Below are 25,739 nucleotides of genomic sequence, written 5' to 3'. Positions count from 1 at the left end.
CTCTGTGCCCCTAAGTGGCGGAGCTCTCAAGTCTAAGTATTTTAGGCTAGGTGCTCCCTCCCTCCTGTAGATAGACAGGGTCACCTCAGGCTCCTCAGTCAGTATCAAAGCAAGGTAGGTATGCTAGAACTGTCTGGGGAGGCAGGCGGGTCAGCATGGCTAATTCATCTGCTATCTACGGAAAACACCGTTTACGGTAAGCAAACTTGCTCTTTTCACGTAGATAAGCAGCTGAATTAGCCATGCTGTATGGGAGTCCCCAGCTAACATATTGAACAGTGTGTTATTAAAATTTTTATTTTATTTTTTGCTCAATACGAAAATAGTAGTGGACAGTTCCTTTGAAGGCTTTGTTTGGAATTTGTGCACTTCTGCAGGATAGTCCATCGCACAAGGGATCATCCCCCATGAGTTTTCGTAAATAATGGTGGGATGTGATAAGTGTGCAGCGATGATCATGTCGCTGCTTCACAGATGACTATGGGAGGTACTTGATTGAGAAGGGCAATCGAGGTTGCCATTGCATGCACGTGACGTGCAGTCAGGGATGCAGACAGCGTGCGTGACCTTCTACTAGAGCTGAAAGTGGATAGAATTGCATTTTCTTGTGGATAAAGCTGTTTTTGTCACTGGATGCTCTCTTGCGTTTGGATTGAATGAAAAACAGTTGTGAGAGTCGATTGGGTGACAGAGTGCACTACTTGTAGTATGTCAGCGCATGATTGCAAACCAAGGTGCGCCCCGTGTTCTCATTAGCAGAACTTGGATGGAATGTGAATAAGGGGATGGACAGGTGAATGTGGAAAATTTGGAGATCACCCTTGGGAGAAAAAAATTTTTGGATGAGTGTGCAAGGTCACCGTGTTGTGGTGAAATTGCAGATAAGGACAGTAGTGAAGCAATGCTTGCAAGTCACTTGGTCTCCTTACAGGAATTAAAGTAATCAAGAAAATCACCTTCCATGAGAGGTAGCGAAGGTGACAATGTCCAGAGGTTCAAAGGTGAAAGTATTAGCTGTTCGAGAACTATATCAATGCCCCAATGGCACCGGTGGCTTATGTAAAGGTGGGCATAGGTGCAATACTCCTTTCGTGGAATGGGATCCTAAAGAAAGCCCTGAAATAGGATAGTTATCGAGATAGTGATAGGCTGTTGGAACACTTAAATGAACTCGTAGCGAGGATTTTATTTTATTTTATTTAAAAACTTTTATATACCGGTATTAGTATGCATACACCATACCGGTTTACAATGTAACTTTAAAGGTAGAAATTACAATGAACAGGGAGGGCGAACAAGGAGGAGTATACAAAGAGCAGGAGGTGGAGGAATTAAAGCAATAAATAAAAACTGCAACGGACTATTTACAGGAATATACAAGGCGTAGGCAAGATACTTGCAGAAGTCGGTGTACTTAATCAGGGTAGGCTTGTCGGAAGAGCCATGTTTTAAGTTTTTTTTCTGAACTTGGCGTAACATGGCTCTAGCCTGAGAGTGGTAGGGAGGGCGTTCCATTGTTTAGGGCCTGCAATGGATAGTGCACGGTCCCTAGTAGAGGAGAGGTGGGCTTTTTTCAAAGGGGGAATGGAGAGGGTGCCTTTGTTGACAGTGCGAGTGGGTCGTTCAGTGCGTATAGGACGAAAGGGTTCATCCAACCAATTGGAATTGTGCGAGTGGATGGACTTGTGCACTATGGTTAGAATTTTGAAGAGAATTCGGGATGCGATGGGGAGCCAGTGGAGTTCTTTGAGTATTGGGGTAATGTGATCAGCTTTCCTTGAGTTGGTGATGACCCTGGCGATGGCATTCTGGAGCATTTGTAAGGGCTTGGTGGTGGAGGAGGGTAGGCCAAGGAAGAGGGCATTACAGTAGTCCAGCTTTGAGGAAAGGGTGGCTTGGACGACGGTGCGGAAGTCATGATAGTGGAGGAGGGGTCTGAGTTTCTTCAGGATGTGAAGCTTGAAGAAACCTTCTTTGAGGATGGAGTTGATCTGTTTTTTGAGATTGAGTTGTTGATCTATGATAACCCCAAGGTCTCTTACTGTGGGTTGGGGTGTTATGACGTTGAAAGCTGGATCGTTGGAGATCGGTGGTTTGGGAGGGAGGTGAGGAGGATATAGCAAGGCCCAGGTTGTAAACAGATGTAGATAGAAGAGAAGCCATTCAGGCGGGCAAGTTAATGGGTGGAGACCATTGATGTATACCAGGAAGTGTAGCGGGACTACTTTCTTTGGTAATTGAGTCTGGTTGATAGTTTCCTTAACGATAAAAATGTCATGTAGGGTAGGAGAAATGTGTAAATGCTAGTAAGCGATCTTTCCCCATCTCCATGCTGTGAATATAGGAAGGAGTGAAGAGGATGTAGCAGTGTTTCCTGCCCTGAGTAAGTAGTCGTGGGCTGGTGCTCAGGGCTATCGAGTTGCAGATTGATAGGCGTAGTAGATAACTGTACCATGGTTGTCGTGGCCATTTTGGCACAATCAGGTTCAGATCTGTTTGGTCTTCTATGCATCTCTGGAGTGTACGAGAGATGAGTGAGAATGCATAGAGGACGTGTGAATCATTGATGAGAAAAGCGTCTGGAACGAGTCTGAGTGGGCTCGGATCAACGGAGTAAAGTTCTCTTTTTTTTTGTTGTTCTCTGTTTCAAAGGAGCTAACTTTGGATACAGCACAAGAGTTTGTCCGCATTGGAATTATGAAGCCCATCTTGTAATAAGTTGGATCACTGGTGGGCTATTGCCTATTTGTAGAGGTTCGATGAACCAGACCTTCCACACTTATTTATATAGAACATTGGGACTTTATTGTCTGTGTGCAGCAGGACTGTGTTCCCTTGCAGGGAATCCCTGAAGGCTCAAAGGGCATTGTTTACCCCTTTGAGCTCTAGAAGGTTTGTGTGTAGCGTACTTTCGTACGAAGGTCACAGACTTTGTGTGTATAAGTAGTTCAGATGAGCTCCCCCTCCTTTCGGGGGGGATGATTGTGTGGTGAGAGTCACTCGATGTTGAAAAGATTGGAGAGGCGAGCCCAGCAATAGGATGAACGGGAGTATCTACCATCGTAGGGTCCCTTTGCATGCTGCTGATGGGGACAATGGATGGAGAGTTGAGTCCATTGGGGTTTGAGACCTCTCTGCAGGAGGCGCAGACGTAGGCTCGTATGTTGAACTACATAAATGGCTGCCGCCATATGTCCTAGAACAGTTGGGACTTGGCGAGCTGGTATTGCGATACTATGAAATGGAATCATCAATAGTATGGAGAGAGCGAATGCTCACGGGTGTATTAGGAAAAATCCTGTCTTGGATTGCAACGATGTTGGCTCCTATGAACTGTAAAGTTTGAGTGTGCTCCAGCATCGAATTTTCGAAATCTTACAGTAGTCCCAGATTGTCTAAACAAGAAATCGTGTATAGAAGATACACGATTTCACGTTTAGACAGGGAAATATTTGCAAACCCTGTTAAAGAAGATTCACCACCGCTCCTCTCCCGCATTTGGTGGTGGTAGGAGGTAATACTGGTAGACATCTGGTATTCAAGGTATTTGCTGAGATCTTAGAAAGACGTCAAAGCCTGTGGAAAATGGGTTCCAGGAAGTGCCTCCCATCCTTGTGTGAGGGGATGGTATGGAGTAGGAAAAGAGGTGTCTGCCGCCACTTGTTGGAGATGCGGGTTTAGAGCCTGTAGATTGTCCAAGATCTGTGTGATGTAAAACTGATGGTTTGAATGCAGGCGTTGAGCATTGCAGATGAAATGGCTATATTCCCCCCCCCCCCCTCTTTTTTTTTTTTCAGAAAGTCATAGTGACTTAGTATTCTCAGTTGGCAGTTTGGTGGAAGGATCATGGATTTAGGACTGTTAAGATTGTCACGTCAGCCACCATGAAGTAATGAAAAAGTGGAAATTTAGTGTTCTAGGACTTCCACGTTAAGGTCTTCAACTGGGCGTTGTGGTATCAAAAACCTTGGTATACCCAGCATCCCCCGTCATGGAACTAGAACCATTCTGGTGGTCACTATTTATTTGAATTTCTATACTGATATTAGTGGGGACATCATATCTGTTTACATCAAAAACAAAGCTTGGAAATTACATAAAACAGGGTGGTGGGGATGGAGAGATAGGAACTGTTAGCGCAGATAGGAAGTACATAGGAATCAGGCTACTCAGGGAGTGAGCGTCACATATTAGTATGTGACCTATCTTCACGCATCCCCTCAATGAAAGAACGTGCACGAAGACATAACGGACTGCAGTGTGTCAGACTCCGTTCGTATGTTTGGGGGGGGATGGGTGGTACTAGTCTGAACTGGTACTCCCCCAATCACCAAACCTCTCTTTTTATTTGTTTATCCTATTTAAGTGCCCATTTGTAGGCTTTAGCGGTGGAGAGGAACACGTTATGTGATGCCTTGCACTGTGGCTGAGATTTGGTGCGTCGGGTAGACGCTTTGGCACGTTTAAATAAATTATTTTTAAATCAGCCAATGCCCTGATTATGTGAGGCGGTTGGTGTGCCCAGGCACTTTGATGTATTTGGTGCCCTCGCAGATGCCCCGGCATGTCATGCACCTGCGATGTTATGGTGCCTCGGCGCCCGTGCAGATGGCTCAGCGCACTCTGTGCTCTCGCTGAAGCTCCGGCACATCTGGCGACAGTGCTGACTCCCAAGTGTACCCTGTGCCCGTACCTGTGTTATGCAAGCTCGTGACAATGTTTCGTGCACCGGTGTCTCTGGCTAGGCAAAGATGGCGAGGAGTAACCAACAGCTCTGCTTCTCACATTCTTCTAAAGCAGAGATTATCCCCCTTACAGGTCACTGGCACATGTAAGAAACAGCACCTACTGAAATGGACGGGTGGGCAAAGCCTGCAGCGAGGCCACAGCACGTTATTAATCCTGTGGCATGTGTCGATGCTGCCTGTTAGAGGAACGCTGTCTGTGCGCCGGTGCGTGCATTGATTCCTTGGCGCTCCAGCGCACAGGTCGATGCGCCCAGCGCACACATCGAAGCACCGGTGCCCAGGTGAGCATGTCCCTGCATCTGCGCTCCGGCGCACGCATTGATGCTTTGAGTGTTCCGGCGCACTTTTGGTGCTTCCGCAACCTCGGCATGCCGAAGCTGAAAATCAAACAGCGCACCAGCACAGTTGTTAATGCTTCGGCCTCCGCACATCTCCGATGATTTTTGGCGCCGTTCTCATCAGCAGGCCAGTGAATGACCAACGGCTGTGAGAGGGTCCTTCCCCCGTCTCTACTCAGTGCAAAACCCGGGTAAACTAGGAGGTTAACCAAGGAGACAAAATAGCAAAATTACTTACCTTGTAATAGGTGTTATCCTAGGACAGTAGGATGTAGTCCTCACATATGGGTGATGTCACTGACGGAGCCCTATTGCAGGAAAACTTTCTGTCAAAGTTTCTAGAAACTTTTGACTGGCCCTGTGAGGCCACTGAGCATGCCCAGCATGCCATGATATTCTCTGCCACAGGGATCTCTCTCTAGTCTCGTATGTAGCAATAAGCGTTAGCAAAAATTAAATAAAAAACGTATCGGACCCCACTCCACGGTGTGACGGGTGGGTTTCGTGAGGACTTCATCCTACTGTCCTGGGATAACACCTATTACAAGGTAAGCAATTTTGCTTTATTTATCCCAGGACAAACAGGTTGCTAGTCGTCACATATGGGTGATTAGCATGCTAGAGGCTGAGTCAATTTGTAGTGAAGCATTGTTGTTGAAAATGAGGCAGCCGAAGATAACAGCAGGTCGGATGTAGAAGGAGTTGGGATTAAACTGGAAACAAGTTCTTCAAGACAGATTGTCCGTAGGCTGAATCTTGTCGTCCCTGTTTATCCAAACAGTAATAAGCTGCAAAGGTGTGACGAGAACTCCATGTTGCTGCTTTACATATGTCAAGAATTGGCACTGAACGATAGTGTGCTACTGAGGTTGACATTGCTCTTACTGAATGTACCTTTACTCGCCCTTGGAGAGGAAGGCCTGCTTTTTCATAGCAAAACTGTATGCAATCTGCTAACCAGTTGGATAGAGTATGTTTACCCATTGCTTTACCCAGTTTGTTTGGATTATAAGATACAAAGAGTTAAGTGGATTTACTGTGGACTGCAGTGCGGTCTAAGTAAAATGCTAGCGCACGCTTGCAATCCAAGGTATGTAAGGCCCTTTCCCCTTGGTGGGAATGAGGCCTTGGAAAGAATGTGGGTAAAACTATGGATTGGTTCAAGTGGAATTCCGTAACTACCTTGGGGAGGAATTTTGGATATGTACGGAGAACAACTCATGTAGGAATTTTGTATAGCGTGAGTACGTGACAAGTGCTTATAACTCACTAACTCTTCTAGCTGATGTAATGGCTACGAGGAAGATAGTTTTCCATGTGAGAAATTTATCACCACAGGAATTCATGGGTTTGAAAGGAGAACGCATGAGTCTTGTTAAGACCAGATTCAGGTCCCATTCTGTGACTGGTAGCCGAATTGGTGGTTTAAGTTGAGTTAAACCTCTCAAAAACCTGCTGACAAGAGGTTGTATGGATATTGGTGCATCTCCCATCTTGTTATGGTAAGATGAGATTGCACTTAAATGTACTTTTACAGATGAAGTCTGGAGACCAGAGTCTGAAAGATGGCGTAAGTAGTCTAGTAGGGAAGTTGTGGGGCAGGTGAAAGGATCTATACTCTTTTGGCTGCACCACAAAGTAAACCTTTTCCATTTTGAAGAATAGTTCTTTCGTGTTGAAGGTTTACGTGAAGCTATAAGCACTTTATTCCATCACAGCATCAGGAAGCAGCCCAAATGATTATTCATAAAGGGCTAGAAGCAGGCAAACACGAGGTCCGTGCTGCCTATGATGGTTTTGAGACAGCTTCCAGAGTGGCTGCATCGGGTATAAGTGCCAGACGTTGGGCATGGCTTAAAGCAAGGGTCGGGAACCCATGGCTCGCGAGCCAGATATGGCTCTTTTGAGGGCTGCATCTGGCTCGCAGTCAGTCGCCACACTTTCCCGCTGACCCAGCTGCTCCCCGATCCTCCTCCGCCCGGGCTTAAAATGCTGTCAGCCCGGGCGGAACGCGGCAGGACAGCTGGAGTCAGCGGCACCGGCGTGCTCTCTTCTTCCCGCCCCCCCTCCCCCCCGCGGCCCGGAAGAGGAAGTGGAGAGTATCGGGTGCGTGCGCGGCAAGAAGAGGCCACGCTAGTGCGCTCGGCATCGGCCCGAAGAAAAGAAGACTGCAGCACCGGCTCGGAGGAAAATGAAGAGCTTCAACCGCGGCCGATGGGACTCCGCCTCCGCGAGGGCTGAAGATGAAGAGGTGAGCGTTGGGAGGAGGCTGCTGCCGCGAGTTCCCGGGGTGAGGGAGAGAGAGAGAGTGAATGAGCGAGCAAGCTGTGTTTGCTCGCTCATTCACTCTCTCTCCCCCACCTCCACCCCAGGAACTCGCGGCAGCAGCAGCAGCCTCCTCCCAACGCTCACCTCTTCATCTTCAGCCCTCGCGGAGGCGGAGACCCATCGGCCGCGGTTGAAGCTCTTCATTTTCCTCCGAGCCGTGCTGCAGTCTTCTTTTCTTCGGGCCGATGCCGAGCGCACTAGCGTGGCCTCTTCTTGCCGCGCACGCACCCGATACTCTCCACTTCCTCTTCCGGGCCGCGGGGGGGCTGTGTGTGTGAGATTGCATGTATGTGAATGATTGAGAGCCTGTACATGTGAAAGAGAGTATGTCTGTGATTGAGAGCCTGCCTGTGAGAGAGAGAGCATGAATGTAAGTTTACCATTGGGAACCTGTATGTGTAAGTTTGTGATTGAAAACCTGTTTGTGTGAAAGAGTATGTGTGTATGATTGAGATCCTTTGTGTGTGAGAGAAATCATTTGTATGTATGATTAAGAGCCTGTGTGTATAAGTAAGAGAGAGATCATGTGTGTCTGTGTGTGATTGAGAGCTGGTTTAGGTGAGGGAGCATGTGAGTATGTGATTGAGAGCCTGTGTGTAAATGAGAGAAAGAGAGGACATGTTTGTAAGCATGTGAATGAGAGTCTGTGTGTGAGAGAAAAAGACAGCATGTATTTATGTGATTGAAAGCCTGTGTGTGTGTGTGTGTAAGTGTGAAAAGATAGACAGCATGTGTGTAAATGTGTAATTAAGAGCCTATATAAGTGAGAGAGAAAAAACATGTGTATATGTGAGTACTGAGAGCATGTGTGTATAGGTGTGTCATTGAGAGCCAGTGTGAGAGAGAGCGCTGGTATGTGACAGAGGAGAAAGTTCCAAGCAAACCACCCCACCTCCTGCTAATTCAGAACAATCTCAGGACACCTGGATATCAAACGTTCCCAGGTATGCAGAGCAAAAATATTTTTGTATCATTTTTCATTACTGGGTCTTTGTGTCTGCTATTTTTAAATATTTTGTTGGTATCTGGAAATGTTTTATATGAGTTTTTAATTATTGGATATTCCACTCATCAGCTGTTTCGAAATATGTTCTTTTTGTTAGTACAGTTTTACTGCTGATGATTTTATATTTCTTGATTTGTTTTATAAGGATGGGTGATGTTTCTTTTTTCGTTTGTTACACTGCATACAGAGACTCTGGCTTGTTGCAGTTTCCAATTCAGTTTTTTCTGCATGCTTCTTGTTATGCGTTTTGGTCTCTTTATTCTATGTTAGGTGAGGGACAGCACGTGATTCAGGTGAGGTTTTCTGCTGGCGTGTAGTTTCTGTGTAGGACTCTATAGCAGCCTGACTTGGTCCATTTTCCTAATAGGAGATGTATTGGTGTCTTAAGGCCTGGTGTAATATTTTCAGAGACTTATTGTACTTTAAAAGTGTGATCTTACATAAAATGCACACATTTACTTGTATTTAGTTTTAAACATATTGTATGGCTCTCATGGAATTACGTTTTAAAATATGTGGCGTTTATGGCTCTCTCAGCCAAAAAGGTTCCTGACCCCTGGCTTAAAGCCTCGGACCTCAGGCCTGAAGTCCAGGACAAGTTAGATCTCCCATGTCTTGGTGCAGGATGCAGTTGCTCAATTAAAAGAGCATACCAAAACCCGAGACAGCTTTCAGCAATCCCGCAGGATCCCATGGGTTGAAAGGTTGAGTGTTTGTAAAATCAAGCTTTCAACATCCATGCTGTCAGGGATAGGGATTGAAGGTTGGGATGGCGCAACTGACCCTGATCCTGAGTTATGAGAGAGTGGGAGCTACACCCAAGTGAATGGGATCCCTGATTGAGAGGTCTAGTAGTGTGGGAAATCATACTTGTCGAGGCAAATACGGGGCTATAAGTATCATGGACCCCTTGCCCTGTTGTAGCTTCACTAGAGTTTTGGTTATGAGCGGTACTGGAGGATATGCGTATAGAAGGCCTGAGTTCCAAGGGCGAGCAAAGGCGTCCTTGGCTGACTGGTATTTCTGTTTGTGTAGAAAACAGAATCTGTCCACTTTGTGATTCAGATGTGACGCAAAGAGGTCTATTGTTTGTTGTTCCCAACGTTGAAATATCCTGGTCGCTATTAAGGGATCCAGGGACCACTCGTGTGGTTGGAACTGACGACTGAATCGATCCGCCAGTACATTGTGAATGCCTACCAGATAAGTGGCCCGGAGAAACATGGAATGTGTCAGGGCCCAGTCCCAAATCTGTGCAGCTTCTTGACAAAAGGAGATACGAGCCCGTACCTCCCTGTTTGTTGATGTACCACATGGCTACTGTTTGGATCAGAACAGTCTTGTGTGAAAGGCAGTCCTTGAACGCATGCAGCGCATAATGTATAGCTCGAAGTTCTAGGAAATTGATTTGAAATGTTGCTTCGAGTTTTGTCTAAGTACCCTGGGTTCGGAGATTGTTTACGTGAGCTCCCCAACCCAAGGTGGATGCATCTGTAGTTAAAGTTATCTGTGGGACTGGTTGCTGGAAAGGAAGTCCCTTGCGCAAATTGTCCTTGTTCACCCACCAACGGAGAGATGAACGTAGCTGGTAGGTTACTTGAATTGGAGAGTATAGTAGTTGAATGGCTTGGATCCATTGTGATCTTAAAGTCCATTGAGTTATCCTCATGGCTAACCTTGCCATAGGAGTGACATGAACTGTAGAAGCCATGTGGCCTAGTTAAGGTTAGAAACTGATGAGCTGTTGCTTGTTTCTTTGAGTGGATCAAGTTTGCCAGTAGGGAGTGTTTTTGCTCGATAGTCAGGTAGAAAAGCCTTTGAGAGGATGGTGTTCAATTCTGCTCTGATGAATTGAAGCAGGTGAGATGGAGTAAGTTGGGACTTTTGATAATTGATGAGAAAGCCCATGGAGTGAAGTACAGTAATTGTTCGACTGAGGGAAGCCAGAGCTCCTTGTTGAGATTGACTTCTGATGAGCCAGTCGTCTAAGCAGGGAAAGACATGGACACTTTCTTTGTGTAAGTGTGCTATTACTGTCAGACATTTGGTGAATACTCTGGGAGCAGAGGCAAGTCCGAATGGCAGTACTCTGTATTGGAAATGTTGATGACGCACCATGAAGCGGAAATATTTGCGATGAGGAGGGAATATTGGAATGTGAGCGTAAGAGTCTTGAAGATCCGGAGAACAAATCCAATCTCCTGCTTGAAGAAGTGTATGGTGCCTAGAGACTCTATCCTGAATTTTTCTCTTTTTAGAAATTTGTTGAGATTTCTGAGGTCCAGGGTGGGACATAGGCCTCTGGTTTTCTTTGGAATGAGAAAATAGCAGGAATAGAATCCTCTGCCCTGCTGAGTCCGGGGCACTGGCTCCACAGCCCTGGCTTTCAGAAGGGTGGATAATTCTACTTGCAATTGGATTATGTGATTTCGCTGAGAGAAGAGGTCTCTGAGGAGAATCTGTTGGAATTGAGAGGAAATTGAGTTGGTAACCTCGAGATATTATTGCCAGAACCCATTGGTCGGTTGTTATTCGAACCCAATGGTTGTAAAAGGAGGATACTCGACCTCCTACCAGAAGCTCTGGATGAGGATTGGAGAGATTGCTGTGTTCCCTGGAAATGGCCTCAAAAGCCAGCAGCTGGACCAGTCTGTGGTGGAGGCTGAGGCCTGGATGGTCTAGGCTGTCTGGGCTGAGCCCTTTGTTGTGGCCTAGAAGACATGCTCCTAGATGTAGGGGGGGATAATACTGCCTCTGTCTATAGAAAGGTCTTCTAGAATCCTTACTTTGAGGCCTACGAATTGGCTGCGTAGGTGGATCCTGCGGGATCGCTGAAAGCTGTCTCAGGGTTTCGGTATGCTCTTTTAATTGAGCAACTGCATCCTGTAACTTAGATCCGAAAAGATCACCACCAAGACATGGGAGATCTAACTCGTCCTGGACTTCAGGCCTGAGGTCCGAGGCTTTAAGCCATGCCCAACGTCTGGCACTTATATCCGATGCAGCCACTCTGGAAGCTGTCTCGAAACCATCATAGGCAGCACGGACCTCGTGTTTGCCTGCTTCTAGCCCTTTATGAATAATCATTTGGGCTGCTTCCTGATGCTGTGATGGAATAAAGTCCTGCATTTGCTTCCACAAATTTCTTTGGTACTAGGTCATGTACAATTGATACGAAGATATCCTGGAATTTAGCATGGCCCCTTGGGTAGACTTTCCATCCCAGGGAATCTAAAAGTCTGTGATCTTTACCTGGGGGATTTGAAGAATGTGGTCTAATTCTCTTGGACTTCTTCTGTGCAGATTCTACCACTACTGACTGGTGAGGAAACTGTGGTTTTTGGTAGCCAGGAGCAGACTGCACCAAATATGTAGTGTCCATTCTCTTGTTAACAACTGGCACTGAGCGTGGATGTTCCCAAATCCGATATTGTAATTGCAAAAGGACATCTTGGACTGGTATAGCTACCACTTTTTTGGGGGGTCCACAAATTGAAGAACCTCCAATGTTTGCTGCCTGACGTCCTGCTCTGTGACCAAGGTGAATGGGATGGTGTCAGCCATTTCCTGGACAACGGATGTGAATGTGAAATCTTCCGGTGGAGATTTTTTCCTTAGATCCGGTGGTGAAGGATCTGACATGAAGGCTTCAGATGAGGTATCTGAGTGTGTATCACTCCAGGTGTCATATGGACCCTGTTCAGGTGGAGAAATTGTGGATGTTCTAGGCGGTCTAGGAATCCCTGAAGGACCTGGTTGTGGATCTTCCAAGGGTGACTCCTCTAGGTGTTCTTTCCCAGGTTTGGGAGGAAGAGCACCAACCACCTCATCGAATCTCTTCATTAGAAGATGGTAGAGTGCCAGTTCTGGACGTCCCAGGTCCCTGGGAGAGAGTGGCATCAATGGAGACGCGCCGGAATAGACGATGGTATCTGTATCTTCGGTGGTCGTGCCGGCATCACCTTAACTGGAATTGTTGTAGGTGACGGCCTCGACGGGGTCGTCGGCATAGGTACCTGCATCGACGGGGTCGTCGGCATCGGTATAGTTACCGGCTTCGGTGCAATTGGCAAAGGTTCTGGCATCGGTTCAATAACCAGCATCGGTGACGGCACCGGCGAAGTCACCGGAGTAGGTGTGTGTTCTTTCAGGGCCTGGAGCACCGCTTGTCTAAAAATGACAATTCCTGCGATACAGCTGGTGCAGGCGTCGATATCACGTCTGCAGATCCCCATGGAGGTTCGATCGATGCAGGTATAGGCCCCGACGCTGAAGGTAGCGGAGTTTCCTGAGGGTTTTGCAGTTTAACGGTCTGTTCTTCTGGGGAGAGGGGTGTCGCTGGAGTCGATGTGTGTCGATGTCGGTGGCGTTGTTTTGGTCGATGTTCAACTACAGACCTTATCAATGCTGAAGTCGATGGCGATGGATGGTCTCCCGATCCCTCCAGATGACATTTTTTCAATAAAATTCGCTTTGTAACCCTCACCAGGGACGACTTCGTTGATGTTGAAGGAGAAGGAAGGAGCTGAAGGTGAAAGATTTTCCATCTTCTCCTGTCAAAGTTTTCTTCCTTTAGGAGTCATCTCTGCACATTGAGGGCAGGATGAAACATCGTGTTTATCTCCCAAACAGATAACACACTCTAGGTGTGGATCTGTTATGGACATTGTTCTATTACAAACCGGACATTTTTTAAATCCGGAAGCCATTTTTTGTCAACAGCCGTCAATGAAAAAATGGGACAGGAAAATGAGAAAAAGTTTTTACTAAAAGTAAAAACGAGACTAAGTTTACTCACTGGCCGGTGGAAAACAGAGAGATCCCTTATGGGAGAAAATTGTTTGAAAATGTTGACTTTTCAGTCAGAAATATTGTGAGGAAAGCTCACAAGGCTCCTTGATCCGCGATGCTTACAGCAGTGCGGAAAAACGAAGACTAGAGAGAAACCCCTGTTGCAGAGAATATCATGACATGCTGGGCATGCTCAGTGGCCTCACAAGGCCAGTCAAAAGTTTCTAGAAACTTTGACAGAAAGTTTTCCCGCAATAGGGCTCTGTCCGTGACGTCACCCATATGCGAGGACTAGCATCCTGCTTGTCCTGGGTTAACAGCAAATCCGCTGGGGAGGGGAATGCCCTGAGATATTAAGAAATCTCGTCAGGGCAGGGCTCCTGAGAAGGTTGTTTTTTTTTTATCATCTTCTTTGCTTTTCCTTTTATGGAGTCTTCATATATTATTTCGTCATCTTTGTTTTTTATTTTTTTGTTTGGTTTTTTTTTTTTTTTTTAAGAATAGTGTGGAAAAGTAGAGAGCTTCGCGCACTCTGCGGCGCAGAAAAATTTAGACTGAGGAGCCTGAGGTGATCCTTTCTATCTACAAGAGGGAGGGAGCACCTAGCTAAAAGACTTTGCTAGCCTTAGAGAGCTCCACCACCTAGTGGCACAGAGGACGTACCCATACAGCATGGCTAATTCAGCTGCTTATCTACGTGAAAACAAAAGTTTACCAGCTAGAGCTAGAAAGGTCTGGAACAGGGGTGACCAACTCCAATAGTTGAGGGCTAAGAACTAGGTTTTCAGGATATCCCTAATGAATATGCATGAAAAAGTGGCATGCACACTGCCTCAATCAAATCCAATCCTGAAAAAACAGACTGTTTTACAGCCCTTGAAAATTGGAGTTGGACAGCCCTGGGCCAGAAAATCTTTCTGCTTATGTGCAGATGTCAGCATGCAGCTCTGTACAAGGTCCCCTCAGTTATATATTAGAGCTTAGAAGAAAAAAATGTTTGAACTCAAAAGGAAAGAATGTGTGCTAGATTATTCTACTGTCCACAGTGAATACCAGGTGGGCAACTTTTCCCCCACAGAAAGGAGGATGAAATCAGTCCCATATGTGGGGACTCCCAAGTTAAAAGGTTATCTTGAAATCCTCTCTCCATAATCCCCTTAAGACAACTTGTAGAAATGGGTATTAAGTGAGAAGGAATTAAAATTGTACTTTTTTTGTAAATACTATCTGACCAAATTCACTATCATGGCGAGAGTTTGTATTTAAACAGTGCTGAGAGGTAAATGCATGCATTAAATTCCATTTAGCAACACTACATACATTTCTTCAGCGGTGGCAGAATAAAGGTGAGCTATAGACACAGTCATTCCTCTTTCCTTTTATGTTATGTGGCCCTCTAGAGAGGCCTGCCTGAACATAAAAAGGGAATATATTCCATAATGAAATTTGCAATTGTATGTAGTGACCACTAATCCAGGTTTGCTAGGGTTAAATGAAAGAAAAAAAAAAAAAGCAGCAGCTGTGTGGGCTAATATCCTTTTGTCCTGTCAATATAGAAAGATTGTTTAAAAAAAAAAAAAAAGAGTACAAAGGTGCATAAGGCATATTCAATTTAATTTAGATGAAGTCAGGATAACTATGCAGAACTACTCTATTGATAGAACTGTTTGTAAGGTAGGTAAATCATCAGTGCTTGAAGCTCACTAACTTTTCTAGCAGAGGTGACAGACTTTTCATGTTAAGTTCTATATTTCAGATAATTATTTATGAGTACATAAATAGTTTACTTCAAATGAGAATGCAGAATGTTGAGGTCCCAGGAAACTGCAGGCAGTTTCATGGCATTTTAGGGTAAAGTAAGCCTTTCATGAAGTAAACTACTATACTGAGGTGAAAATACACATTAACTCCTTTTTAGACAATATTTTGCAATGCCTCTCTCAGAGTTGTATTAACATTAGTATATGTCTGTACCTTCCACAGGAGGCAAGGTTGGTTGATAATTCGTTTCTAAGAGAGGTTCTCTTGTCCTCTTCGTCTGCATAGAAGGCCTTGCTGCTGCTGCTACTATGGGCCTATCAGCCATTTTCTTCTGTAAATTCTCTCTCCTGGCCCGAGTTCGTTCAAGCAGTTTCTAAAATGAAGAAAGTTCATATTATAAGATCACATTTAATATTCAAGTGCCAATAAATATATTACTGGTATAATGGTAGAGTAAATTGTGGGCATTACTCTACCTATAAAATTTTATATACCGCTCTCTACATGGTTTGCTCAAAGCTGTTTACAAATTTAGAAGCCCACACAGTTAAAAACAAGTGGATAATTTAACAAACATTTATGCACAGCATCTTATCAAGGTAACTCATGCCAATATTTGTCACATGCTGCCAGGCACTAATAGGAGATAACACAAGTCATTATTTCAAGCAATAAAAACTTTTTTGAACAAATAAAACTACCATTTTCAATAATCCTACACAAACTGATTGGGGCAGGGTAGGAAGGGTGAATCTTCCTCCAAATGCTCATATACTGTGTGGTGAATCGCTCTCCAAATATTCACTCTGCTGCAGGGTCTCCTACTTCCACTTGGTAAGCCAGCTCCCAACCGATATAGATGCCAGCATTATGAGCTTTCTGAAAGTTTGCAGGTGAATGTGCTGAGCGTGCACAATACAAGATCAGCCAGCCTACACATTTTCCCAAAAGCTTGCAGTGCTGACAGTTGCTTAACTGGGGACTGGTAAGACATGGTCTGACCCCTGGGCTAGAGCATTGAGAAGAGTTAAATCAATGTGGCTACTTCTGGTAATTCTAAATTTTGGCATCGTAATTTTCACCATGTGTAGTCTGCACAATCCACAGTTCTCAGCAGGTAATAGAATATGCTCATAAATCAGCACACACTTATTTTAAAAAGAAAAAAACCACACACTAAATTACAAACATAGCAGATATCTATATATAAAAAATAAAATCAATTAAAAAAACAGCATACCAAAACTAACAATAGTTGGCCAAGAAAGCTATGCAATCCAAGTATGTATTACCACTTAAAGCTTACTTAAATTAGAAAGCTTTAACCTGCTTTCTAAAAGTCACCTAGCATTTGATATTCCAGACTTCTTTAGGAAGATTTCACAGTTGTGGACCAGCAACATAAAAGATTCTCTCCCTCCTTTCTCTGAGGTGGACTTGATATATTTTAGGCACCTCCAACAAAGTGACTAACCGATTTATATAGCTTTAAGGCTGAACTTACACAAAATTAGAGTATTGCCCTTAAGAGTGCAATGGATCATTGTCACAATTTAAAACTGAATTCTCCATCTTACTGGCAGCCAATGCAATGTGTGCAGCGCCAGTGTAATATGATCATATAACTTGGTTCCATTTGGTAACCTAGCTGCTGCATTTTGGACAGTCTAAACATCACTGCATATATGCTGGTACCCCAACATACAGGGCATTACAATAGTCTATGAAAGATGTCTAATGAGTGCATTATGTGAAAATCTGAGGCAGAGAGAAACAGCTTTAGCCCATGCAGGGCTTTAAGTTTAATAAAAACAATGCTGGCCACCTGCCTTATCTATTTTTTTTTTTAAGGATAGGTTTAATTCTAGCATGACTCCCAATTTCTTACTACTGGTGAAATTTGAAGTGTTCCAGTTACTAAATTGCAGTAATTTCGGAAAATCTTTTTAAATAAACCTGCTCCCCGTTATCCCCCGCTCCTCTTCATCCTGGCCCTGGAGCACTTCCTGTGCCACTTTCGGGCTAATTCTAATATCGTAGGCATTCCCCTTGGGGGGGCATGCAGAAGCTTGGTTTAAACTTTCCGTTTTTGCAGACGATATCCTGCTCCACATTTCTAACCCGCAGACTTCTGTACCTGTTTTGCTTTCGGATGTTGTGTGTTACGGGCGGGTGGCGGGCTTTAAACTTAACCTTGATAAGTGTGAGGCTTTGCCAGTGGACCAGACAGTCCGGCAACAATGGATGGTGGATTTCCGATGAAATGGGTCTGACTCTTTCAAATACCTGGGCATTCTATGACCCCAGTGTTGCATCAACTAGCCAAGGTTAACTTTGTGCGTTTGTACCAAGCGGCCCAACGGACACTCAATCTCTGGCAGGTGTTCCCGCTCTCACTTTCTGGCTGGGTGCACATGATCCTGCTACCCAAGTGGCTCTACCTTTTTCAGAATCTCCCATGCACACGAACTGACGTCCGTAGACCATCTCATACACCGCTTCCTTTGGAGAGGCAAGTGGCCCTGGATTTCCTGGCTCATGCTACAGCGAACCCAAGATAGGGGTGGCTTGGGGCTTGCAGATTTAAAGTTATACCATTTAGCTTGCGATCTATGATACGTTGCAGACTGGCTACTGGACACTCTTTTTTTACACCTATGCGGGTATTACTTTTCGCTATTTCCTGCATGTTAGCCCGTGACTGGTACCTGAGGCACTAAAGAGGAGCTTGCTCTACCTTCCTTTACTTTCAGGCATGGCGCTATTTATGTAAGGCCCTTACGCTTGACAGCACAGCTTCCCATTATCTCCCCATCTGTGGCAACCCTGCCTTTATACCTGGGATAGCCAGGAGCCCTCTCTCACAGTGGGTCACTCATGGGCTTAAATGGGTGGGACAACTTCACGGTAGAAGGAGAGGTCAAGACCTTCCCTGAATTATGTGCAGAATTCGGTCTACCAGCGACACAAGTTTTAGCCTATTTACAGCTTCGCAGTTATGCCCGCGTGCTCCGGACCCTGAATTGAAATAGTGCCCAGCGGGACTCTGATGTCCTAGACATGGAGGACCCAGCCCCTCATTCCATTTCCTATTAACAGCTTTTGATTTAATTGAAGCCCCCCTAAACTATGAGGGGATTCTCCTACACTGGCAGGGTGAGCTCCCCTTAACTAGGACTCCGACGCAATACGCCCTTAGCTTCAAGCATATACCTACACTGGTGAGTGGCCAAGACTTGTGTGAAATGCAATACAAATTTCTCTTGCGGTACTACTACTCCCAGCCCCGAGTGTATCATATAGGTCTTGCCAACTCCCCTACCTGTTAGAAGTGTGCACTTGCGCCAGGTACCTTGGGTCAAATTCTGGGGGAGCCCCAAAATTCAGACTTTTTGGCATGCGGTTAGGGCCTACATCTTCCAAGTGACCAACATGCAGATACCGGCCCAAGCACATGCTCTCCTTTTTGATCAATTGCGGGGAATCGCATTGGGCCAGAGACACATCCGGCTGTGGATTCAGAAAGGCCTACTCTTAGCTAAAAAAAAAATCCATTCTCATGCAATGGGTGGGCTCTGACCCGCCTACCGCAACACTTTGGAAAAACCAAGTTCATCATCTGTTATGCCTAACCGAGAAGGTGGCAGAACGCATAAATCTAAGCCATTTCTTCCCACCTGGGACGCCTATATCCAGTCGCTGCCCCACAGAGTACATAGTTTTACTATTGAACGATAAGTCCACCGATCTTGCTTCTTAGATTCCTCACACTGTTGATCTCTGTATACTTGGTTCTCAGTTGGGCCTATGGGGTGTGTGGGCGTACAGTTACACCGTGGGGGGCTGAGAAGGACCCAGCCTCTCCACGTATTTGTGCTCTGAACTGGGCACGTTTCGGGGGGGGTGAAGTTTGTTAACCATATGTTGACATGTTTCTTTTGTATTGTATTCTCATCGTTGCAATGTTTGCCATGTAAGCATTGTTGATTTGTGAAAATCAATAAAAATACTTAAAAATAAATAAACCTGCTCATTATAATATTAGTTTTCCCCAATTTTAAGTATGAGTTTGTCATCATACATCTATTCTTTAATGGAGCTTAAACAAAGACTTACAGGCCAATACAGTACAGTGCACTCCGGTGGAGCGCACTTTTAGCCCAGGTTTGGAAGCGCGTTTGACGCACTAGCTTTACCCCTTATACCCGTTAAGTCGGAGGCCCCAAAAGTAAAAAAAAAAAAAAAAAAAAGTAAAAAATCGGCCCACAGCCCGTGGGTCAAAAGACGGACGCTCAATTATGCCGGCATCCGTTTTCCGAACCCGTAGCTGTCAGTGGGTTTGAGAACAGACGCCGGCAAAATTGAGCGTCTACTGTCAAACCCGCTGACAGCCACCGCTCCTGTCAAAAAGGAGGCGCTAGGGACGCGCTAGTGTCCCTAGCGCCTCCTTTTACCATGGGCCCTAATTTACATAGGCCACCCTCCTGAATCGCACGCCCAGGAAAGTGGCCTGTGTGCGTGCTGGGAGAGCGGGCGCTCACCTGCTCTCCCGCGCGTTTTTCTGTATCGGCCTGTTACTTGGGTTACAGCATTCACGATAAATGTGGCCACTAGTAGAAAAAAGTGAATGTTATCTGCGTATAACCTGTAGCTCACTCCGAAATTTGCAAGTAGGCTACAAATAGGTCGCAGATAAATATTGAACAATAAAGTTGATAAGGCTGACCCTTGCAGTACCCCAGTAATGACACCGTACCAACTCAATGTATGATTTTGTGATCATACCAGAAATTCTTGATTGCTTAAGATGGTAAACCGATGTAGTACTTTTCCCATAATTTCTATGTCCACCAGATGTCGCAATAATATTTAATTTATAGAGTCAAACACAGCTGAGAAATCCAAGAGTACTAATACATAGGCATTGGGCATCTTGTCACCAGGATATAAAAGATTAAGACTAATACAGAGCAATCCTCAAGAATACAACTCCCAGGATCACACACGATATTCTTCAGATGTACAGTGGGGCTGCTGATTAGAGCAGACAACTATTTTCTACTAAATGCAAGATTGCATCATAATAAGAATGTTCATAGTCCCTGCAGCAGCCCCACTCCCTCCCTCTCTGAAAAGAGAAAAGGCAGGACAGTCAGAGGAACTGAGAACACACTGATTCAGTCTTTCAGCTCAGATCAGCAGCACCCTGCTGTGTGGTTTGGTTTTTTTTTGGGGGGGGGGGGGGGGGGGGAGAAATGAGGGAAGCAGTGGGTCCCTGCGTGAAAGTGTAAGATGTGAGAGTCACGTTTGTGTATAAGTTTGAGACGGACAGTTTCTATATACTAGAAGTATGGGATACATACACCGCCGCCCCCCCCCCCCCCAACCATGCTGAAGTAACATCTTCATACCCATTATTGCATATTGCTAAAAATAAATTAAAAATGGGTTTTTTCTGCAGTAGCCAGTAATAAAATTAAGAACATCTTCTGTACGCATTCATATAATACTCCTGGGGCATTCTGCGCTACTGCGCAGAATTCCTCTTCTGTGCTGATTTCCTCCATCGCAGTTCCTGCAGTTTTCAGCGCTGCAGCGCAGATATACTCCCTTGCCGGAAATGGATAGCAACGAACCGGAGGCATGCCGCGCACGGACAGCAGCATCAGGCGATACGGCTCGCATAGCAGCACAGCACCTCGAGGAGCAAGCAGCAAGGAAAAGAGAAAGGGGGGGGGGGGAAAAAAGAGAGAGAAGGGGGGAACAAGTCAAGTGGCGCACTGAGAGTGGGGGCATTGCATCGCAGCACGGCGGCTCAAGGTAAGTAAGCAAGCAAGCAAGCAAGGAGAAGAGGGAGAGAGAGAAGGGAGGGGACAGAAAGAGAAAGAAGGGGGGAGGGGGAAAGAGGGGGGCTAAAGAAGAGACCCAGGCCCTGGCCCTGTATGTTTGAGCCAGTGGGTAGGTGTCTACCTGGGAGTCTGTATGTGGGGGGGTAGGAGTGTGTGTGAGAGAGAGTTGTATGTGGGGAGACAGAACATGTGTGAGAAAGCATACGTCTGATATCTTGTAAGAGACAGTGAGCAGGGATACTCGGGTGGAGAGGTTAGCAACTGCAGTAGTCCCTGCCAGCTTGGCTCATCTGCCAGCAGCAGCAATTGACACTGCTGGCAGATGAGCCAAGTTGCTGGGGACACTCATGGAGGGGTGACAGCAGCTGCTGCCATTGCTGACAAAAGAGCCTAGTGTCACTGAGAGTGATTGGTGCTGGCCTGAGATCTTTCCTTCAGTTGCCAGGGCCAGTGAGATGGCTGTCTCCTTGCAGAATTACAGAGTATGGGGGTTGAATGGAGAAAATAAGAATTTTTCATCATAGGGTTTCAAGAAAAACACTGTCTTATGAACAGTGAACTAATACTATCTTCATCATAACAGATGTTTTACGAACCAGTTGGGAAATAAAAATGTCAGAACCAAGCACTTCTGAATGTAGGCAGTCAAGCCTAGAAGTCAGCAACAAAGAGACATTCGTTTTTTGCACAGCATCGTGATCGGCCTTCACATGCATCAACGTCTACACCAGGATCCCGTGTTCGAGAATTCCCCAAAAAACTGCATGCAGATGGGAACAAATTATTCTGCACAATCTGCAATGTTGTTCTCAATCATGACCGCAGATCTGTGATTCTGGATCGCTTTGCATCCAGAAAACACAAACTGCAGGAAGATGGAGGAAACAAACGCCAGAAGACCATCACAAGTACACTGAAAAACAAAACGCAGGCAGAGAAAGAATGTGTGAATATAAGTCTCTTCACTTTTACAGGATTTTTATTATTTAATGTGAGCTACCTAAAGGCACTCGAGAATGTTCTATCTTCTTCTTTCAGATTTCTAAAGTGAACACCCACTTGTAAGAGAATTTCTCAACAGCAGGGTTCGGAATGGTGGTGCAGTTCCTGGAAGGACCCAACTGACTGAGACATACTTACTTGAAGTCTATCATGAAGAAAAAAGTTATAACTGTTGCTTAAAGATAAAAAAAAATTGCAATTATCTTTGATGAAACATGTGATGCAAGATTAGTTCTGAATGTATTGTTTGCACCATTGGAACCTGATTGCACTGGGCTTGTAAAATCATTTTTGGCATATAGTGTTTTTAGATGTTGTTAATCATGCGACTGTTGCCCAAGCTGTAGTCAAAGCGGTAAATGATTATCGGATTGATTACAACAACATTTTGGTAATCTATACTGATAATGCTAGTTATATGAAAAAAGCATTTAATTCTGTGTTTTCTACACTGTTTCCAAATTCTGTGCATATCACTTTTTTTGGTACATATTGTTAACTTAGTTGGTGAATCATTCAGAAAGCCTTTTCAGTTAGTTGATACATTTGCAAGGAGCTTCAAAAACATATTCTATAACACTGGTAATAGGAAAGCGAAGTACCTCCGTTTCTTGAACAAAACACTACAAGAGAAATCTCCAACTGCTAAAGCATCCATGCCGCCAAGTCCTGTCAGAACATGTTGGAACATGCTATTCAGTATCATGTTAAGAATTTTCAAAGAAGAGTGTAATTTTCAAAGAACAGTGTAACAGTAACTCCCCAGTTTCTATGCACACTATTCGGAAGATGTTGAATGACCTAACTACATTCACACCCTTAAGAGTACAGATCAATTTTCTAGCAAACAAATGTGAACAAAGTCTCAATTTAAATCTGGCCTTTGAGAGTAGGAAACCTTGCACTGTTAAAGCATTTGATCTTCTGGAAGAACTGCAGATATATTTCAATTCACATCTAGAACTCCCTTCAGAAAGCACTTCTGAGTTCTTTGAATTTAAGGAGGCTGAAAATGTATGTCCTGTCGAAAGATTTGCCTGTCTAGATCTCTTCAAAGAGACATTCTATGAAGCTTCTGTAAAGCTTGACAAATATTTGTCATTTGGCCAACCAGGTCTTAATTATCTGAAGGCTTGTAGGTTATTTGATCCTCAGAGTTTATATCCTGCCAGAACAATATGAGCATTTTCAGGCAATACCTGGTTTCTCAGAGGTATCTGAATGTGAATTAAAATTTTACGGGGAAAAGATTGTGCCTGAAGCTATTCAGAATCATGCTATGATAGACCTCCAAGTGTTTTGGTTTTCAGTCAAAGTGTTGCGGTCTCTACCGCTTCCCCCTTGCTAGCCGTGTTCAGGACTCACCTCCGAGGCCGGGAACGCCGCCTCCGCGGCTCTGCTGAGGATTCAGGACGTCCGCCATTGCTGGGCCGTCTCGCTGCCGCCCCGTGCGCACGCGGGGACGCGCGCTATGGACGTACGCTCACCGGAAGCCTGACCCCGCCTGAGCTGGCCACGCCACGCCCCAAGCCCGATATAACCGGCGTTCCTCAGTTCTCTCATTGCCTTGCAACGAGGGTCGCTACAGTGTGTAGTTCTTAGTTGCACTTCCGTTGTTCCGCTTCAGCTACCGACCTCTGCTCGTTCCTGACTCTGCTTCTGCCTGCCGCCAGCCACCGACCTCTGCTCGTTCCTGACTCTGCTTCTGCCTGCCGCCAGCCACCGACCTCTGCTCGTTCCTGACTCGACCGCTGCCTGTCGCCTGCCTCAGTCCTCAGCTTCTCTGCCGCAGCTGCTACGCTCCTGTCCTCCGGACAGTGCCTCCTGCAGGTCTGGGCTGGAACCACTACCAGACTGTCTTGGGTCCCGAGACCTTCTACTTCCTGCCAGGCTCTGGCCTACTCGCTGCTGGCTCCCAGCTTGCACCCTGCAAGCTCCAGTCAAGACATTACTGACTGATCCTGCTTCCGCTTGCTCTGTGCCCTCTGGCCTATAGGCTCTTGCTTCTGGACTCTGTGCTCACCCTTGCCCGGGCCTTCCTAGAGAGACTATCACTGTGCAGAAGTCCCAAGGGACTGGGACCCTACGGGCTCCTCCTGGGGGTTCCTGGTTCCCGGGCGAAGACCTGTGCTTGTGGCTCCGCCTCCCGAGCTACTCTACCCAGGGTGGTTCGGCTCAAGGGTCCACTCTCGAACCGCGGCTCCCAGGCCGCAACACAAAGAGAGAATTCCAAATAGGCCTTCAGTTGCATTAACTCTGGCTCCAACTCTGCAGATGCAGAGAAGTTTTTCACTGTATAATCTGATACTTTCACGAACTGAGAAAAACGTGAAGGCATTTTGTTTTTTGTACTATAATTTAAATGAAACTACTGGATTGAGTAGTAGCAGATAAAGATAGTTTCCCTTAATTGGCAAAGCACTGGCAAGATCCAACCCTCCGGGTTCCTCATAGGGACTAGATCTCCCTATCTTTTTCTATCTGATAGTTTACAAAAGTTTGCACTCTGGTGGTATAAAGTCCAAAAAAAGTGTCCAAAATCCTCTTCGTGGCCTCCTAAGGCTGAGGTGAAAATCCTCCTTAGGCAAGTGCAGATGGTAGGTCAAATGCTTGTTGCAGATTGTTGAAAGATTTAAACTCCTACCCCCCTCCCCCCCCCCAGCCAATGCCACCTCAGTTAAATAGAGAAAAATGTGAAGGCTCTTTGTTTTCTGTACTATTATTTAAATGATAATACTGGATCACACTGAAATGCAGAAGAATTTGCAAAAAATAGTTATTTTGAAAAATAAATGTGCAGAATTTTGCAGAATTCTCCCCCAGGAGTAATATAAGGATAAAACACAGAGTCAACTATGCATCCAAAGGTCAGCACCTACTGCTGTCAAGAGCAAGGACCAAAATGCTGAGATCTGCTGTGAGGCAGATATTAAAATGCTTACAGATCATCTCAAACAGAAAACCAATGGAGAATTTACTACTTATCTGATAATTTCCTTTTCTTTAATGAGAACCAGTTAATCCACACCACTGAGTTATGCACATCTACCAGCAGATGGAAATGGAGCAAAGCCGACATCACGGTATATATATACCCCTGCACTGACATCAGCCTGCAAAAGCATAACCATTAAGACAACCATACCAACATTCAGTTAACTGAAAAAAAACATTGAGCTCAGACAAGGAGTGTAATATTACTGATCTAGGGAGTGAATCTGACACTTAAAAGTAATCCCCAGAAACGCAGCCACTCAAAACAATAGCACCACTATCCAGCAGACATGGGCAAGAAGGTGGATTAACCTGTCCTCATTAAAGAAAAGAATTTATCAGGTAAGTAGTAATTTCTCCTCTCTTAGCATTCAGACAGGCTGATCCACACCAGTGGGATGTACCAAAGCTTCTCCCTAACAGGACAGGAGGCTGCCCATGGTCCGAACACTGCACACGTGAAGGCTGCATCCTCCTGGGCTTGCACATCCAGGGGATAATGCTTGAAAGTTCTATAAGAAAAAACAAACAAACCAGAAACCATCACAGCTCGACAAATCTCTGCAATGTAACAAGGCTGAGATCTCCTGAAGATGTACTTCTGCCCATTCCATAAGTTGGGCTATTTCCCATTACGCTTGCGGGCTCTTGGTTCCTCCCTGTCAATTGATGTAAGCCGCTGTCATCGCATTGTCAGAAATTATTCGGGCCGCTCGAACCTGCAAGCAATGGACGAATCACAAGCATGTCAACCAAACTGCACTGGCTTCCAGCCAATTGATGCTCCAAAGGTATTCCTCTATGCCCCTGCGCTTTCAGCTCTTGAGTGTAAGCCTCCCACCCTGGAGGCCCATATCCACTGTGCATAGTAGCCAGTCTGGTGTTCATAGGAGGAACGATCCTCAGATGATCCGCTTGCAAC

At 45.4% G+C, this 25,739-nt stretch overlaps 1 protein-coding gene across 7 annotated transcripts in view; it reads right to left on the bottom strand.

The window, feature by feature from the left end:
- ANLN (anillin actin binding protein) overlaps window positions 1-25,739 on the bottom strand; it is a 212,424-nt gene that overhangs the window by 174,096 nt on the left and 12,589 nt on the right. For all 7 annotated transcript variants that reach the window (XM_029589491.1, XM_029589492.1, XM_029589494.1 and 4 more), the window contains exon 2: window positions 15,186-15,345. In XM_029589491.1, coding sequence (XP_029445351.1) covers window positions 15,186-15,345 — 160 coding nt within the window. The remainder of the gene's footprint in view (window positions 1-15,185; window positions 15,346-25,739) is intronic.

Source organism: Rhinatrema bivittatum, chromosome 2 (assembly GCF_901001135.1).
Source record: "Rhinatrema bivittatum chromosome 2, aRhiBiv1.1, whole genome shotgun sequence".
Classification (NCBI taxonomy): domain Eukaryota; kingdom Metazoa; phylum Chordata; class Amphibia; order Gymnophiona; family Rhinatrematidae; genus Rhinatrema; species Rhinatrema bivittatum.
The sequence above is the reverse complement of the archived record's forward strand: the minus strand, read 5'-3'. Positions and strand labels throughout refer to the sequence as shown.